The sequence below is a fragment of the Arvicanthis niloticus genome, chromosome 23 (genome assembly GCF_011762505.2).
Source record: "Arvicanthis niloticus isolate mArvNil1 chromosome 23, mArvNil1.pat.X, whole genome shotgun sequence".
Classification (NCBI taxonomy): domain Eukaryota; kingdom Metazoa; phylum Chordata; class Mammalia; order Rodentia; family Muridae; genus Arvicanthis; species Arvicanthis niloticus.
The window spans coordinates 26,529,619-26,548,249 of NC_133430.1; the positions used below are offsets into that span (position 1 = coordinate 26,529,619).

General features: G+C 40.7%; 1 protein-coding gene across 1 annotated transcript; it reads left to right on the forward strand.

Annotated features, from left to right (window-relative positions):
- The first annotated feature begins 1,170 nt into the window (after positions 1–1,170).
- Positions 1,171–15,514, forward strand: Dio2 (iodothyronine deiodinase 2). Its single transcript, XM_076921490.1, is given in 3 exon segments — positions 1,171–2,148; positions 10,237–10,798; positions 10,801–15,514. Coding segments are annotated over 3 exon segments (807 nt in total). The 5' UTR covers positions 1,171–1,926; the 3' UTR covers positions 10,824–15,514.
- Positions 15,515–18,631: the final 3,117 nt, after the last annotated feature.

Here is an 18,631-nt window from a genome sequence, read left to right on the forward strand (position 1 = left end):
CTTGGTTTGTTTCTATTCCTAACCACCTATAGCACCTAGCCACTTATAGCTCTTAACCACCTATATAGCCCCTAACCACCTTTAGCCCCTAACCACCTATAGCCCCTAACCAACTATAGTCTTTTTATTTTATTCTATTTTATTTTTTCCCCAAGCAAAATAAATAATTCCCTAAAGCTTTTGGCCTATTAATGGAAGGGCTGAATTTAAAAGAGTCTCATAAATAATCAATTTCTTAGCCTCCTGGAATCTAAATGCCAACGAATGGAAATATTGTTTTATCAGTGTTGTAGGAAAATGACACTGAAAGATTTGGTCACTCAGTTCCTTTCATGTTTCAAGGTTAGTTATTGTTGCTGTTATTATATTATTATTATTATTATTATTATTATTATTATTATTATTTTATATTAGTAAGCTTTAGTAAAAGCAAAAAATAATACTTGTATTCAGTTTGGGAATAATCTTTAAAGATATACCGCGGTGGTCTCAAATAGTTTACAACTTTTCCAACTCAAAACTCACTTTCTATTCCCTGCAATAAGATTATTACTAAAAATAAAATCATAACACCCAGGAATGAAATCTGGTGGGGAAAAATAAGACATGGTGTAAAGTGTAAAGCTCACATAGAAGCACTGGTATATATATATATATATATATATATATATATATATATATATATATATATATACTTAATGAAGCAAAGAACATCTCTTTTCTACCTGCCTGCCAGGAATCTTTCTTGCCAAAACTCCTAAGTTAATAAAAATGATAATCAGAGGAAAGTGTTAACATATCAATCTACAAATTACTTTTCTTTAAGTTTGGAAGCATTTCCTGAGACTTGTCAAAGGTAGCCCTTCTCTCTGTCTCTGTCTCTGTCTCTGTCTCTCTCTCTCTCTCTCTTTCTCTCTCTCTCTCCCTCTCTCTCTTTCTCCCTCTCCCTCTTTCTCTCCCTTTAAAGCACAAAGGAAAATCCCACTGTCTGTCTCCCCCACCCCTCCTTAAAAAAAAAAAAAAAGTTGTAGAGTTTTGCTTTTCTGCTCACTGCACTCCTGGCCAAAGTAAAGCCCTCTTTCTCAATGACGTCAAGATCTTTAGCAAGATTAGGCTTTCATTTCTCTATTGCAGCAATTAGCCAGGGAATGTATAAAAGGCTTCAGGGAGACTCACTGGGCTGCAGAGAGAGGCACTCTGCAGCGGAGGCAGAAGATAGCAAAGAGGAAAAAGCCAGAGGGAGGGGGCAGAGGACAGCCGCTCCTGGAGAACCTGGAGAAAGGACAGGCAGAGGGAGACAGGCTGGGAGGAGGAGAAGAGAAAGTATGTTTACAACGGAGTAAAGACAGAAAGAAAGGAAAAAAAAAAAAAAAAAAAAAACAAAACCCAAACAACCCCTACCCTTACAGCACAGTTAAGAAATTGGCAGTGCAAGAAGCCAGACTGCGTTTAAAGGAACATGAAAAGCTAAAAGAAAATTTTTACCATCTCTGCAGTCTCATAGGTGCCTGGAAATGAAAGTAGAACTTCCTGTCTTTAACGGACTCTGACAGGGGTAAACTGGATTAGGGACTGGCACGCCAGGGTTTTTGTTGTTGTTGCTGCTGCTGCTGGTGGTGCTTTTTTTTTTTTTTTAAACCATCTTAAATCCTGGAAAGAAAAATGCATCTCGGAATTGAATGAATTGATGGGTACACTCCAACTGCTGGGCTGCAGAGACTGAACTTGGTCTTTCCATTTCTGCTTCTTTCAAAGAAGAGACAAGTTGGGATTCCTTCTCATTTAGCTTCTCTCCCTCTCCCTCACCCCAGCCCCACTCCCAACCTTCCCCTTGGTCCCCCACTTCTCTACCACCACCTTCCTTTGCAAAGAGAGGGTGACTGGGAAAGCAGAGTGCACAGGAGACTGACCGAGGAGGCAGAGAAGATGGGACTCCTCAGCGTAGACTTGCTGATCGCCCTGCAGATCCTGCCAGTCTTTTTCTCCAACTGCCTCTTCCTGGCGCTCTATGACTCGGTCATTCTGCTCAAGCACGTGGCGCTGCTTCTCAGCCGCTCCAAGTCCACTCGCGGAGAGTGGAGGCGCATGCTGACCTCAGAAGGGCTGCGCTGTGTCTGGAACAGCTTCCTCCTAGATGCCTACAAACAGGTGAGCTGCATCCACTGAGCTTCTCCTGAGTAGCAGGGCCAGGGGTCTGGAAGGGGTGGAGCTGCTAGCCATGGGGAGTCCTATCTGGGGTGGCCTCTCCAGTGATTATGTTCAAGGGAGTCTCAGTGCCACTTGGGACACCTGTTGCACAGGTTAGATTCGGGAGTGAGACATTGACCAACCGGGATTCTGGGTGACTTCAGTAGGAGTCTTTAATGAGGGTTGTTGTTACTTTGCACTGAATTGGCAGTTTAAGGGTTTTGCCCTTGCATAAAATAACTCTAGGTAAAAATCAGAATTTTTTTTTTGGGGGGGGGGGCTTGGAACTTGCTGCATTTGTTCTGCCTTGATATGAGCTGGCTTCTGCTGCTTTGCTTTCCAGGAGGCTGTGTGATATGTAGTTGGAAGGTTTAAATAGTGTTTTCTTTCTGCTGAAATGGTCAGAGTTGAATGATGACGATGATGATGATGATGGTGATGGTGGTGGTGGTGGTGGTGGTGGTGATGGTGGTGGTGGTGAGGATGATGGCTTTGACCATATTCTAGCCCCCTTCTTTCTTAGGGAGGTAAGAACAAATGAAAGTAAGCTGAGCATAGTTACCTACTTAGTTGGAATTTGTGGGTTCCTCGTTATTTAAGTATCAGTTTGCAAAAGAAAGATCTAGGAATAAGTTGTCAGAAATCCAGTCTTGGTGTGTGAAACCAAATCTACAAATAAATTCCGGTACAAAGATGTGATGGGTCTATAGTACATTCCGACGTCAGGCTTTGGACATTAGAGAGGTGACCTCCCTTACCTGGGGAAAGTGTGTTTCCAACAGCTTTTGAAACACCAAGGTGAATGCTGAATGAATGGATGATGTATGGATGATGTATGGATGATATATGGATGTGAAAACCTCTGGTGTTTCAGCATTTCTGCTACTGGGACATGTTTAGGGAAACATTTTTGAATCACCTCTGTCAGGACAAAGTGGAATGAATATTTTTGTATGGTCCTCCATCCCTTAGGTTCTTGAAGCATCCTGGGTATTAGGAAGAATGAATGCATTTGGACAAAAAAAAAGTTTCTATAAAAAGAGGAAATGTGTTCCTAGCAGTACCGAGAGAATTTGTCAGAGAAGGGAGTTTGGAAGAAATGGTGAAGCCAGATGTTCAAACAAGCGCTACTCTTGAGGCAGGTGGAGTGGCAGGCATTATGACAGGAACTCATAATAGCAGAGGAGGAAGGGAAGGAGTCCTTCCCCAGTAAACAGTGGAAAAATAAATCCAGGTGCCAGAGAAATAAAAATAAAGAATACGGGGCAGGGTGTTTCACTGAAAAGCAAATGTTGAGGAAGAAAATGCCTTTTGTGAACAGGGACTGCTGTGTGGTTCATGGCATCATTATTGCTAATATTGCAAAGAAATCCCATCATGCACTGTGGAGGGAGTGTCCAATGTCAAGCCTCTTAGCAAGGAATGCCCTCCTCAGGATAGGGACAGATGCCTGGAGGCTCCAGTATTTAAAGCTCAGTGATATCATACCTGTAAGTGAAATATATGGCCATGGAGATACCGAGAGATCCTGCCACCCCCACAGATGTGCACACAGGACATGATGTTTGTATGTATGCTTTAGGTGTCAGGAATTTAGAGGAGTGGGGTACTGTACCTGCATATAAAAATACTATTGATTGGTCAGTCTCCTTAACTATGTCTATGTCTTAGATAATATGGAATGTTAGGGGTTTGATCTGAGTATTTTAAATGCCTGATTATCGATAGATGATAGACGTTCACTTAGAAAAATTTAAAGATGATTTTTGAAGAAGTTTACCCACATGGATATGTCCAGAATAGAAATATTCTTTCGACATCAACTTTGGAGGGTGCCAAATCTCCCACAAACATTAAGTGAGGTTGTTTTGCTCATTAAGCAGATAATTGAAGTGGACATGGAAAAAGCAAGCAAATGCCTCTATAATAAACTTTGTTATATCTTTTTTCACTAATGTATAGTGTTCCATTGTGTTGTAATATGTTGTTATTTGTGTTCGTGGGAATCGAGTGATTTGCTTTTACTTTTGGCATATGGTTTGTGTATTCCTCTTTTCTGTTTCTTTGTCTCTGCCCACTGATTTGATTAGCGACCAAGTTTATGGCTTACAATATTATGCTTGCTTCTAATGATTTATACAATAGCTACTATGTGCAAAAGAAACCTCAGGAAAACAAGAACAAGGCTGTGCTGGGTGTGAGAGGTAGGGAAACATCAAGAGTACAATGTGAGCTAAATTCTGTCCTCTTCTCTCTTCGAGTATGGCTGGCACCGTGGTGGAGGTCGTAGTCTCAGAAACTCATTCAGAGCCTCTCAAACAGGTTGAGTCATTTGCCAAATGCCGTGTCAGTCATGGCACACTGTCTTTAGGTGTGACTGTTTCTGGAGATGCCAGAGGCGGTCTTGTTCTGTCTGTCTGACACTGCATCTTGGGATTTCACAATCTTGACTTGCATTATTTGGCGACCGCAACTCTTGAAGCAGATTTGTCCAGGATAAGGGGTGTGTCTACATGGGATTCAAATAGCCCAATCATTCAGTTCTCCCAACAGTCTTGCTTAGTGAATGTCCGATATTGTATTTGGGAGGGTATTTAGAGGTGCTGTATTTATCCACAGTGGAGGTGACATAGGTCAGAGCTAGAGTAAAGGGAAGAAATAACAGAATGAAATATTACTAATAAAAACTGCTTAAAAACCCTAAAAGTGATTTAAAATTAATTTTATAAAGAAGTTGTCAAAGGTCACATGTCAATGGTCAGGAGGTCTGTGTGCATTTTGGATTGAAAGAAAAATCTAGAAACTAGTAAAAGGGTTGGAGCTATTAACAACTATTTGTTATTTAAGTTTCTTTAGTGTCGTTGCTTGTGAACACAGTACCTTTGTGTTGGTACTCAAAGACTCAGAAATGTAACCAGTAAGCAAGCTGTCCTCTCTTGGAGCCTGGCTTCTAAATGAAGTGTAAAAGTAAGCAGACAGTATAGACACTGGCAAGCAGGCTCGTTTCTGCAGAGCTAATGTTTCAGTGGCACAGAAACCATGCCCATTGGAACATATAATTTTGGTTTTGAAAGGGTCTCTTTAACATTCTCCTCCTCTTTATTCACCTCAAGCCTTTTGACACTGGGCTTCTGCAGTGAAAAGTGGCTCTTTAAAGAGAGAAGAAGGCCACAGCCAGAGCCTGCCTGTCACTTGGATAAAACATAGCAAAGTGATAGGGCTTTGAGCTTCGTTTTCAAGGTACAAGTCAAAAAGAGAATAACCAAAAAAGGGAACTTAACCCAGAAGACGGAGTAGGCAGTCTGTTCTTCCAGTCTGATTTATTTGGCCCATCTGAATGGAGATGGCTGAAGCTCTGCCTAATGATTGTTTGGCCATGTTTCTAAGGACATTGGTGTAGCCTGATCATTATGTTAAAGAATTGGAAACTTCCTGAGAGTTAATAAGGCCATTTCCAGAGCTTTCAATGACCAAACGTTTGTGTAAATATTCTGGTACATGCCCATCCCCCGTCTCTATAATTTGTTTTCCCTGCTCACCATGTTCTGTGTGATATGTTACTCTGAATTGCTTCTTAGGCTGTGGAAAAATAAAACAAACAAAAAACAAAACAAGGTTAGCAGTATATACTGTATATCCAGTTTACTTGATGAATGGTTCTGTACTTCCCTTGGGTCTGCATCTTCTAACAGTATCTTTTTTTCCTAAGTACTCAACACTGTCCCTCAAAGGGACCAATCATCAAGGGAATCAAATTCTTGTACATGCTATGCAGTTATGCTTTTCCTCTTATTTATAAATATGTCTGCTGTGACCTTTGAACTTGGCACACAGATGTCATCAGTAGTAAACTTGCAAATGCCTTCCTCACTCCCTTAGTTGGCATTGTGTTCCCATCCACTGGGGGGGAAAAATAAGAAAGGACGACCGTAATACTGCAGATGAGAGTGACGAAGGTCACTGGTGACGCTATCACATTTTACGTGTGTCCTTTCTGATCCTTGCAAAAATAAAAGGACCCTTTGGGAACATCGGAACTTCAGGACCAATTAGTGGAAATGATGCTTCTTGTGTTTGGGCATTAAATACTAGGCAGGATTCTCTTTAGGCGGCTGATGCTGGCAGGGAAAGAGGTACCGACCTAATTACTCTTCCGCAAGAGCAAAAAATGCCTTTTGAATGCCTCTTTGGCAAATATGTCTCATTAAGGACAAAAACCAAACACAAACCCTCTAAGAAGCAGAAATTAAGATGATAGGTAACTTGTGGCCAGGAGACTTTCTGTGCCACTGTGGGAAATTAAAACAAAGTTTGGAAGTACCAGGGGATGACTTGTTTTTGTTAAATGTCTTTCCTGTAGCCTCGATGTTATTATGGGGCCAACTTTATTTTCTTCATTATTTTGGCTCTGTGTCAGGGAATACTTTGCCCCTGTCTTCCACGGTGAAGACAGTGGGGTTTCTCCCATTCCATCTCAGCAGGGCTTCTAACCAAGCAAATCAAGAAATTCTCCATTGGGAATTCTAATCTAATGGAAATTTCATTTCATTTTCATAGTGATTGGCCAGAGAATGGTAATAAACAGAAATGGGTTTTAAAAGGTTTTCTTTTTAAGATTAAGTCTATTTTTTTTTAATCTTAGCCAACGTATCACTTATCAGGCTTTAGAAAAGATAGTGAATTTATGATTACTTTTATGAAGCTTATAAAGTCTGACTGCAGGTCTACTCACACTTGGGCTTACACATAATAGGTTTTAGTCTCTCTCTGTCTCTGTGTTTCTGTCTCTGTGTCTGTCTCTCTTTCTGTGTGTGTGTGTGTGTGTGTGTTGTGTGCATGTGCGCACATGCTTATTTTGTGGTGCCGGGACTCAAACCCATGAATTATGGATATTAGCCAAGTTCCCAGCACATTACATTTTACTAGGAACATTAATCTTGCCTGTATTTTCTCTGTGACCTTCAAGCACAAGGTAGTCATATATGACTTCTTACTGTTCACGAACAAAGTAAAGCAGATTCATCGCATTTCTTTTATTTACTGGTTAGCTGAAATGATTAAGACTAGGTAAATGACATTGGTGTTGACTACAGCAGGTCTCTGGGAGAGGGGCGGGTTTTCTATTTCTGAATATGTATGCTTTAGTAAGTTTTTCCATCACTTGACTATGACTACATTCACTGTAGGTCTAGGTTTCTATTCAGTGTAAAAGTCTTCCTTGACCCAACATTATATCAACCAGTATTTATTCAGCAGTTCACTCAACAAAGCTTTTAAAATGCGTATTTCCCGGACTAACAGGATGCTAACACCCCCACCACCAGGAACATTATGAATTTGTCGACTTCCTCAAGTTTTAAATTTAGAGTGGCAGTGTGTGATACTTGTCTACAATTTCCAAGGTAATCCAGAAACTAAAATTTTTGTTGTTTTGCAAAGAGCTGTGTGGCAGAACTGTCCATTGCCTCTAAGAAGTCACATGCACTTACACATTCTAAGGAAGTTAACTGCAGGTAACAAGAGATCACCTGTGACCAAAACGTCAGATTGGATTGTTCAGGTGACTAGGCAAGAATAACACAAAGATCAAAAGGTCTGCTTGGGTGAAAGTCAGAGAGACACTGGCCTATTCATCAAGATCACACAGTTGTTTAGAAGGTTCAATGATGGTTCCAAACTGCAGGTGGATTATTTTACCGGAAGGCAGTGCAGAGGTTGATTTCCCTACATGTATGGGTTTATGACCGCACAAGAAGTCTCTACAACACACTCCCCAGAATACATCCAGACCTTCTTATAACTGGCTGCTGAGGAACACTGAGCAACTAATATTGTTTGAAGTAGTCCTGGAGACATTGTGCTATGCAAAGTGGAGTCAGAGCCTAATCTGGAAAGTGTATCAAGGGACCCCAAGGCTTTAAAGCTCATCACATGCTTCGAATGTACGTCTTTAAGTTTAAGGTACATTTTAGTGCTTCAAAGACTAGCGGAGTTAACAATGAGATCATCTGGTCATAGGCAAATTATGAGATTTCTCTATCTAATGCTGATTATAAAATGCCCAAGATGATTCATGTAAGTAACTTTCTTCCTGGGTTGTTATTAAATCAAAATATATTATTTAAATCACGTCTAAGAAGGAAGTTTATGATTTTTAAGATTACTTTAGGGCAATGAATAGTTCCTGTTTCACACCTGCCCTGCAAAAAGTTTTGAGAAGAGAAAGAAGGAACATTGATTCTTTCTCAAAGTTAAAACAACTGTGTTGTGACCTGAAAGCACCTGAATGAGACCCATTGGGTGTTTTTACATCAGTGCTCGGCACTGCTTCCTGTGATTCACTTTTAAGTAGCTTCAATTAGCGGCAGTTTTATATGTGACTATTTATATGAGAGAAGAAAGTCGATCCAGTTGGAAGAGTTTTGTAATATTAAGGATAGTGTATAAAAATCAATTGTACTGTTGTAAGCTATCCCTAATGGTATTAGCTTTGATTAAACCATCCTAGAGGGAAATCCAATTGTGTTAATTCAGAATGAAGTAATTGGCTCTTTTCTTGTTGCCTGCTTTTTATTATCAATTTACAGATCCAAAGGCCACTCACTTTTAGAATTCCGTGTTCAGCTATTTCAACCAGGTGCTGAGGAGGTTCATGGAACAATTGCAGTCAACATGCCTTGTGTTTGAATACTTACTATTCTGGGGGAGGTTGCTAATCACTTATATGGCAGCAAAGCCCATGGTTTGTTTGGGTCTTCCTTGATAAAAGTGAGGGGAAAGCCCCAAACTCATGGGAAGTGAGAAATCTCTTGTCTGATTCTTAGAGGCAGTTTTGAGGTTGCAGCCATGACAGTCATAATGTAAGCAGTGGTCACAGAAACCTGCAGAGGTCACACCATGCAGAAGGGATCATAAATCGATTCACAGAACAATTTGCCCATTTTTTTTTTTTTTTTTTAAATCTTGAACATAGGATTTCTCAAGAGGAGTGGTAGTGTGTCTTATGTGGTGGGATAATGTCTGTCAGCGGCAGCTCTTATCCACACCTTGTCATATGTAGAGTTCCTGTCCTCATTTTACCCTCTAGGAGACATGGAAGGAAAGCAGCCGTGATTACCGACATTTTCCAGATGGGAAAGCACTGACCAGAGCAAGAGGGAGGCATCATACTTACAAATGATGGATTATAGGATTATAGATTGTCCAGCTCTGCCCAGACACAGAAACTGCTTGTATCCTAGGCCATTGTTTAATATTAAAGAACTTAGATTGGGTTGGTGAAATGGCACACTGGGTAACGCTTGCTGCCAAGTCTGATGGGCTGAGTTTGAATATCAAGGAGCCACATGGTGGAAGGAGAGAACTGACTCCAACAAGTTGTCCTCTGACTACCACAAGTGTTATGAGACAGACAGAGAGACAGAGAGACAGACAGACAGACACACACACACACACACACACACACACACAGAGAGAGAGAGAGAGAGAGAGAGAATGAATGAATAAATGAATAAATGGAATTATTATTTAAAAGCAGAAAAAGAGAAAATAAATTAAGCTAATCTATGAAAACTCCAGTGTTTCCTGAGTCTTTTAGAATTCAGAAGGAGACATTCTATTTCAAAACCAAGATAATTTATCTTAAAGTGAACCGTTTACTTTTAACTTTTAAAATGAAGTCAATTAATCATTCATTCTATAATGCTTGCTAGTAGGCATTGGCAGAAAAGTGAGAATAGCAACAGAAAAAAATTTACCAGAATCAACTTATTTATGAAAATAGCTAACTCTGGTATCTTCAGAGATGGAAAAAATTACCTCTAATGAATATTCAGAATGACTGATTTTCTCTTGATCATCCTTTATGCTGCCTGACACGACTAGTTTTTACTCATAAATATACATTACACGCACGCACGCACGCGCGCGCGCGCGTGCGCGCGCACACACACACACACACACCTCTCCCATTATATTTAGAGTAAATTGCAGCAGCAGTGTGTTTATGTGGTAATTCTTTTCTTTCTTTCTCTCTCTTTTCACTATCAGGTTAAACTGGGTGAAGATGCTCCCAATTCCAGTGTGGTGCACGTGTCCAATCCTGAAGCAGGTAACAATTATGCCTCAGAGAAGACCGCTGATGGGGCAGAATGCCACCTTCTTGACTTTGCCAGTGCAGAGCGCCCACTGGTGGTCAACTTTGGTTCAGCCACCTGACCACCTTTCACTAGGCAACTGCCAGCCTTCCGCCAGCTGGTGGAAGAGTTCTCCTCGGTGGCTGACTTCCTGTTGGTATACATTGATGAGGCTCACCCTTCAGATGGCTGGGCAGTGCCTGGGGACTCCTCTCTGTCTTTTGAGGTTAAGAAGCATCGGAACCAAGAGGACCGTTGTGCAGCAGCCCACCAACTCCTGGAGCGTTTCTCCTTGCCGCCCCAGTGTCAAGTTGTGGCTGACCGCATGGACAATAATGCCAACGTAGCTTACGGGGTAGCCTTTGAACGTGTGTGCATCGTGCAGAGACGGAAAATTGCTTACTTAGGAGGGAAGGGCCCTTTTAGCTACAACCTACAAGAAGTCCGAAGTTGGCTGGAGAATAATTTCAGCAAGAGATGAATTCTAGATTAGCTGGATAAAAGCGTGATTGTAATAGAGTTTATTATTTTTTAAAAAATATGTAAAAGAAGTTGAGAACTGAACTGAATCTATTATTTCAACTGAATCCCATTGCCTCACTGAAAGACAGGGACATACCTGTCAGAAGATCTTGAACCTCTTTAACATCTCAATACTATCTTTAGTACACAAATGACATCTGGCTAAATAGCAGCCCTGTTACCTCCCTTCGGAGTGAACTGATCCAAACTGGAGTGCAAGAAACTCTGTTGCAGCCTGTGTTCATTGCTTGTGAAAGAAGTGATTCCGTCCTATGTGTGCTCTGGGACCAGAGGACAAAAGTTCCCAGAATACCTATTGTTAAGGGAGCTACTACCTATGATCTGATTAAGGGTATTGTCTCAGCTTTAGTCACCAGAAAGAAACCCAACGGGAAAGTCCCCCAAATACACTTAAAATGTGATTTTGAAGCCATGCCATAGTGAGGACTGAAGTGTTAGTTCTAGCCATGCCATGTTCTGTGTTAGTCTCTGTAGCCCTGATTTCCCAAGTATATATGTGGATACCAAGAATGGTTCCAACCTGGAGGGTTGAGATGACATCAGAAATATGGCAGACAGAGAAAGCACTGGGGAAAAACCAATGAATTTGACAAGCAAAGACAGAGGAAACAGAAAGATGAGGAAATTGCGTGGTGTTTTACCTGGAAGCTGTAGCTAATAAGAGTGTTGTTCAGCGGTGTCAGAATTGAGGCATGTACACAGCTGGGAAAACAAAGGCATTAAACTAAAAAGAGCACAGGCAAGAGGCACATGGAAAGGAGGTGTGTAGCAATGCTCCTAGACTGAAAGGAAGTAGGCGATGGAGAAGATGAACATTTTTAATGTGCAGAGAAGTACTTTATGGGACTATTTGTGATATACCCATTTCAGTGGGTAATACCAGTTCAAAGAAAAATCCAGGGGGTCCAATGCTGATGTGTTGTCCCTGCCAAATTCCCACACTTACAATGCCACACCCCCTCCATTCCTAACCTCTGGAGCATTGTTTCCTCTGGGTGCTGAGTGAAGGGTGTAAAAGGCCATTCAGTTTCTACACTCTCCAGTGGAAGAACTGTAATGATAAGCGATTTCTTCACATAACCATGAGAACAATTTACTCTGATAATCTCTACCCATAGTTTTGAGGGCTTAAGACAAGCCTATTCTTGGTACCACAGGAATTTGGTTAAATGGAATTTCCTTTGACATTTGAATTTCAACTTGGTTCTTTTTTCTTCAACTGGGATTAACACATTAGTTGAAGTTTAATAGCTGTGTACGTAACTATGATTATACCGATGAATACATATCTCTTAAAATACAAGCAGCACAGCTGTATTTACAAGCAATACCTAAAGATCACAATTTCAAAAAAAAAAAAAAAAAACCCAAAAAACCAAAACCAAAACACACCAAAAGATCAACCAATGTATTGTAATTATTTTTTAAACTCAAAGACGTTAAGATCTCAATGTATGGTTATAGTTACATGCCAAATCAAGGGTTTTATGCCTATTCCATTCAATAATTAAACCATAACATTGAACTATTTGGAAAAAGACAATGGAAATTTAAAAGTACATTATTAAAATATTTGTCCCAAATGTGAAAAATAGGAAGTGGGTATATATAAAACAAAAGTATTGTTTTTAAAATGGGAGCAAGAAATAAGTCATCTCACTAGCCCATATATTGTTTGATCATGGCAGCAGCATTGTGGCTGATATTTTTTGGCAGCATCTAAGATCTCCAGTGTTTTAAATTCTGTAAAAGACACACCCGCAAAGAAACACAGTAAATTTCCAAAATACAGCGGTGTCTAATGAACTTTTGTAAAATCATATTGAAGATAGATGACTTCAGATTCCTCAGATGTTAAGGCCTTCAATTGAGGCTTATGAGTGATCCCTCTTTCATCTTAATCTTCAAAATGGTGTTGAGATTGATGTGGCTCCCTCAAGAAGTAAAAATGAAAATTTGGCTGCCTCACACCCACGTGGTTGTCCACGAATGACCCCTTTGGTTTCCATGTGTGATAGTGAAGCAGAATGTCAGAGAGTGGGTGGGGGGATGAGTTTTGGCTGATGCCATGCTAGTTGTCTGGGGAAAAGGGATAAAGGGATAAAGGGATAAAAACATCACCCAGTTGTGCTACATTTTTAAAGAAAGAGAAGGTTGTGTGTGCATACCAGTTGCCTTTTGGAGGATAGGCCAGTGGAGGAAGGAAGAAGAGGGGGCAAATATACAAAGATATAGGCTGACGGTCAGGGACACAGACATGTTCAGTAGAGCATGGCAGAAACACTGGAAGAAAAATGTTGGAAGGGCCCAGGATAAAAGTGATTAGCAGAGCTCAGGAATCTTAAACTGTGTAGAGTGGGTTGGTCTCCCGGGTATGATAAGCCTGCAATTATATAACCTATTTATCTCAATGTAAACTTCTATGAATTCCTACGATGTGCCTTTTTATAAAATTAACAAGAAGTCATTCATCCAGAGATGAAAAAAAAAATCAATGCTCACCTACTGTGCTCAGAGATGCTATTAGGCTGGCAGTACCCACCTACCTAATATGCCTTTTATAATGTATATTCCTTTGAAGAGTTATAATTGTAATTCTCCCAAGGAAACACACATATGTGTATACATACATTCTCACAAGGATACACACACACACACACACACACACACACACACACCACACGCAAACACAAAGATTTCCCCCACAGGATATGTTTACACAGGGATAACAGTTTATACTTTCAAACTCAATTGGCCTGTCTACTATAAACTGAACTGGCCTGTCTACGATTGAACTTACCATAGCACCTGGATTTCTCAAACACTAAGTGTTTGAAAGACATCTTAGACCTATTTCAAACTCTCTTTAGTTGGTTGGTTAGAGGAAGTAATCTGGAAAATGACTTTCTTGAATGGGTATGAACTGTCTGCCCAACAACTGTAGACACATTTCGTACAAATTCAATGGACCTCTGTAGAGGTCCATTGCTCTGTGTTGCCAAAGTGCCAATCATTTAATATGCATGTTAACTTCATTCATGCTTTAGATCTCCGCTCCTGTGGCATTCATAGAGTGTATCCCCCAATTTTTGGTAATATCAGCTTCTAAGTGGTCTATCGATTTAGTTGATTTCTTCCAATAATCAAGAGAAACTCATTGATCTCTTTGCCTGAATGTACCTGTTTGGGATTTCGAATAAAATTCATAAAAATGGGGTGAGGTCACAGGTGGGGGCTGCCTCCCACAAACTACTGGAGGGGAAGGTGGGGGATAGTATTGATGTTTTTCATAGAATACTCAGGTGGATATAAGCTGCCCTTGGCATGCCCTGTAGCCTCCATCCACAGCTAGAGGGATTTGCTGATGTACCAGGCTTCCCATTATGTAAACCGTAAGAGGATCAACCTGGACATTAGTTTCACCTGACCTCTGACTGATGGTTTGGAAAATAAGTTTAATTAGAATCCCTTGGCCACTGCAGAGGGGAAAATTAGGCTGATTTCTGTCCCACTGAAGGATAAAGAAAGACTTAGGCCAGGGCTTCAGCTTGTCAGAACATGTACTGTGCTGTCTGTCTTAGTGGAAACGGGCTGTGAGTCTTTCAATTCCAGGAGCTTTCGTTATGATATAGCTCCAAACCAGAACACAAGTATATTTAGATATTCTCCAATTTCTACCATTGCCTTAAACGTAAAAGCCAAACCTGATCTTTATATGGACTTTCAGAAAGGGTCACTTATTGTTAGATGATGGTAGTGTCTTGGGACTGTCCTGAATCCCTTTAGGAAAGGAAGGATCTGTGTCTATATGAGCTGAGAAGCTGTTAACTGAGAGGAATTAGTGCCCCCCCCCAGACCCCCAGCTCCGAGGGTTGGACTTACATGTTTGGAAAGATTGGAGATGAAACTTTTATTCTCAGAGGTATGCTGCCTGATGTCAGTGAATGACTTTAGGACGAGCAAGCATCGGCTCTGTTCTTCATACCCCGTGTTCTAGATAACAGCAGAAACCAGGTCTCAGACTGAACAGACGCAGCTCTGTTCCAAGGTGAGTCTGAACCAGCAAAAAGCAAACACATACAGATATCCAAACAAGACTGCTCACGCAAGCCAGGGCTTGCTGCCTGTCTTGGGCAGCAGCACCAGGGCTCTAGGGAGTTCGTTTAATATTTACCGAGACTTCGGAGACGTAGCAGATGTTTAATGAAGTCACCATTTTGGCTCAAACTGCCCTCCCCCATCTGTCTTGAGAAAAAAAAAAATTTAAACAGGTAAACATAAAAATGAAAGAGGCCCACAGAAGGGAATGGGAAATAAATAAAATTCTCTCAAGACTGCTCCAGACCATGCCATGTGGTTTTGATGTGTTAGGAGAAGGGATGAGAAGACCTATGTACCTAGTACTTAATAACCAAAGCAATCAAAAGGTCTTGGGTAGGGAATGTTGGCCAGTTTTGGTTTCGGATCATGTTTTCACCAGACTCACAAGCCCATGTAACCAGCACCCGAAAGAGGAAACGGAGATGTTCAGAGCTCACTGGTGTGTGAATGATAACTACTGACGAAAGAGCCATCTGCTCAGTCTGTGGTTGGATGTAGTCACACGAGTCTGCCTCTCTCCATCTCTGTCTCCTTAGCAAGGAGAATGTTTGGGTCACGGTGCAAAAAGTGCTGAGTCAGTACGACTGAGAACACGTGTGTCCATCTCTGTTTCTCAATTGCGGTAAAAGAGAAAAGCTTTGGGGATTATCAGTAGAAAGAGTGTTACAATATTGGTGCTGAGTGGTATGTGTGCTTTTACAACTTGTTCTTATATTTTAATAAACTTTGAATAAAAGAATAGAGTTATTCTTTTGGTTCTATTTGTTTATTTTTGAATAACTTTCTAGACCCAGCTCTGGCCTGCAATGCACTCATGGTTGAGAAGGAAAAGAGAATCCGCCAGCCTAATATTTATTCCTGAGGTTTGTGGGCAAAAGAGCCAGCAATGCCAGATTATTTTAATCTCATAAATGTGCCAAAGTCTTCAAGGAAATACAAATGAGCTGAAAGTAAACCTTCAGATATTTTCCATATTTATTAACAAGTATCACAGCAGGATTCATGAAAAAGGACCTGAATCTAGACTGTGAAGCAAACGCAGTTTAGGTATGTCTTCTAAGGTTTTGTAAGTATAAGGAATGTTCCAAGAAGCTGGTTAAACAGTGCGTGAACTCACACTCATGCATGCATGCATGCATGCACTGGTGCTTGCCTGAACATGAGCTTGCTCCTGAAAACACACTGTCATATAGACAAACACATATATGATTTATTATGTGATCAGTGATATATATCTCACATGTTCCACATGTGAGAAGACATAAAGAATAAATATCCTATGCTAGCCATACCTGAAAACAATAGGGAATACATTACACAGTTTAATGTGTAATTTTTCTTTCTCAAAAAGATTACTTAAACACAAAAAAATAGTATCCTGGGTTTTCTCATGACATTTTAATCCACATTTCTTTTTAATATTATAGCATCTTATAGAATACTCTGAATTTTAGCAGAAAAATTTAAAAAGCAATTATTTTACAATTTTTCATTCACTGTCTTTCCTTTGCGCAGTCCCATGCTGAGTTCATGTGGTGTGCCCATAAAGATCAGACTTCTCCAAGGGGTCTATCATGGATTTTTCAAAATCTTAAAAGAGACATGCACAGATTGATTTATTGTTAAAAAAAATTAGTTCTATTGGCTGGTAACATAACCCTTGAAAATGACTGGGACAAAACTCTATCTCACTTTTTTTTTTTAATTTTGAAAGTATTTATTTTATTGTTTATGTGTGCACAACTTTGAGTGTATGCCTACTTTCATGCAGTAATCAATGGAAACCAGAAGGAGGCACTGAACTGCCAGGGTTTTGGAATCAGGTGCTTTTGAGACAGCTGGTATAGGTGCTAGAAACAAACTGGGGTCCCCTGGAGGAACGTAAGTACTCTTACACAGAGAGCCATTTCTACACACACACAGGCACGCACACACGCACATGCTACTTTAATAGTTGCTCCTGAGTTTGCAGTATTTCAATAAACCTATTTCCATACCATTCAAACAGCACCTGTATCAAGTGGTTTGAGTCTGAAAAATCACAAAATAACTTCATTTTCTCCTCTTTATCCCCCAGCCATTGTCATTTATTTTACATATCTGCATACATAAGTCAAATAAATTATTGCTGCTAATTTTTCCAAGCACCGTTATCCCTTACATAACAATAAGGAAAATGAGGTTTATTTCAGATTTGCTGTCAAAGTTCGTTACACAGTTTCTGACCTACATCACTTTCGTTTTCTCTAATGAAGCAATTTCCTTCACTATTTCTTATGAAGGAGGTCTATCGGCAATCCACTTTCTCAGCTTTTGTGTGAGACTGACTTTTCTTCTCCAGTTTTGAAGAACAGTTTCACAGGGTACAGAATTCAAGGTTAATGTTTTTGTAGCTTGCTAGGTTTTGCCTTTTCTATTTTAGGACTGTAAATCTTCCACAACACTCTCTTCTTACACACACTTTTCCCCCCTAAAGGGAAGTCAAATGTTATTGCTTTCTTTGTTTCGCTATAGATGTTTGTCTCCCTTGACTCTTGCAGAGTTTATCTCTTTAACTTTTTTTTTTAAGTTTGAAAAATATAACTAGGCCTGTTGTGCTTGTTCTGTATTTCAATTTTTGTTTTTGCCTTTTAGTATGTCTTGTATTTTATGGTTGTTGTTATTATTATTCTTATTACTGCTACCGCTGGGCAAGCTACGCTTGTTCAAACAAACCGATGTGAGTGGGTATTAGTTAGGTAGTGGTGGGGGTGCTATTTTGTAGTCATGTTGTTAGGTCTCCATCTATTTGTGAGCCTTTGCCTTGGAACTGTGACCCTCACAAATGTTTCTGGATCTTCTCATCCTCCCTAGGTAGCACTGAATAACAAGAATCACCTGGATTTCTGTAGTTCCCTTTCCTGAGGTCAGTCAGGCCCTCACAAGAGGCTTAGCTAGTTAGGTGCTGTGAAGCAGTCTCTCCTGAGAGACCCTCTGAAAACAACAGGATATGGTGTGCTTCAAAATGGCTCCTGTCTCCTGCTTGCCATAAGCTAGAGAGGGATTTCTTTTTTCTTTTTAATATTCCCTGAGAACCCAGTCCAGTTTCTGGCATTGACACAAAGTGAGAAGAGACACCATGACTGGGTCTTTTCTGGAAGTTTTACTTGTAATTTTCTTACACTGAGCCTCCTGAAAAGCCGTCATTTACTGTTTGGCTACTCTTACTCAGGAAAGGATTTCTGCGGGTGTTCCTATGTCTTCACCTTCTGTAGGCCGCCGACCCGACTCGGCTGGTCAAGATGGCGCTGGCCTCGGCCTCTGGTATCAGCTACTAGTAAATAGTGCACTGCACATGTGTCAACTCAGTTTGGTGCCAGACCCCTCCCAAACGGGGTATGCTAATGAGGTACCACAATCGAGCAGGGTATGCTAATGGAGTACCATGATCCTGACCAATCACCCCCTCCCAGGCGGGGTATACTAATGTGGTATGCTAATGAGGCACTGCAGTTCTGACCAATCGCGCACCTCCATGCGCTCTCCCCCCCCCCCAGGGCTGAGGGTATATAAACAGCTTGCCCTGGGCATTCCGGGTCTCCTCCTGAAAAGTAAAAGAACAATTCTTCAATAAAGGCTGTTGAGAAGGATCCGGTTGTTTGAGTCTTCCTTGCTGGTCAAGTGGG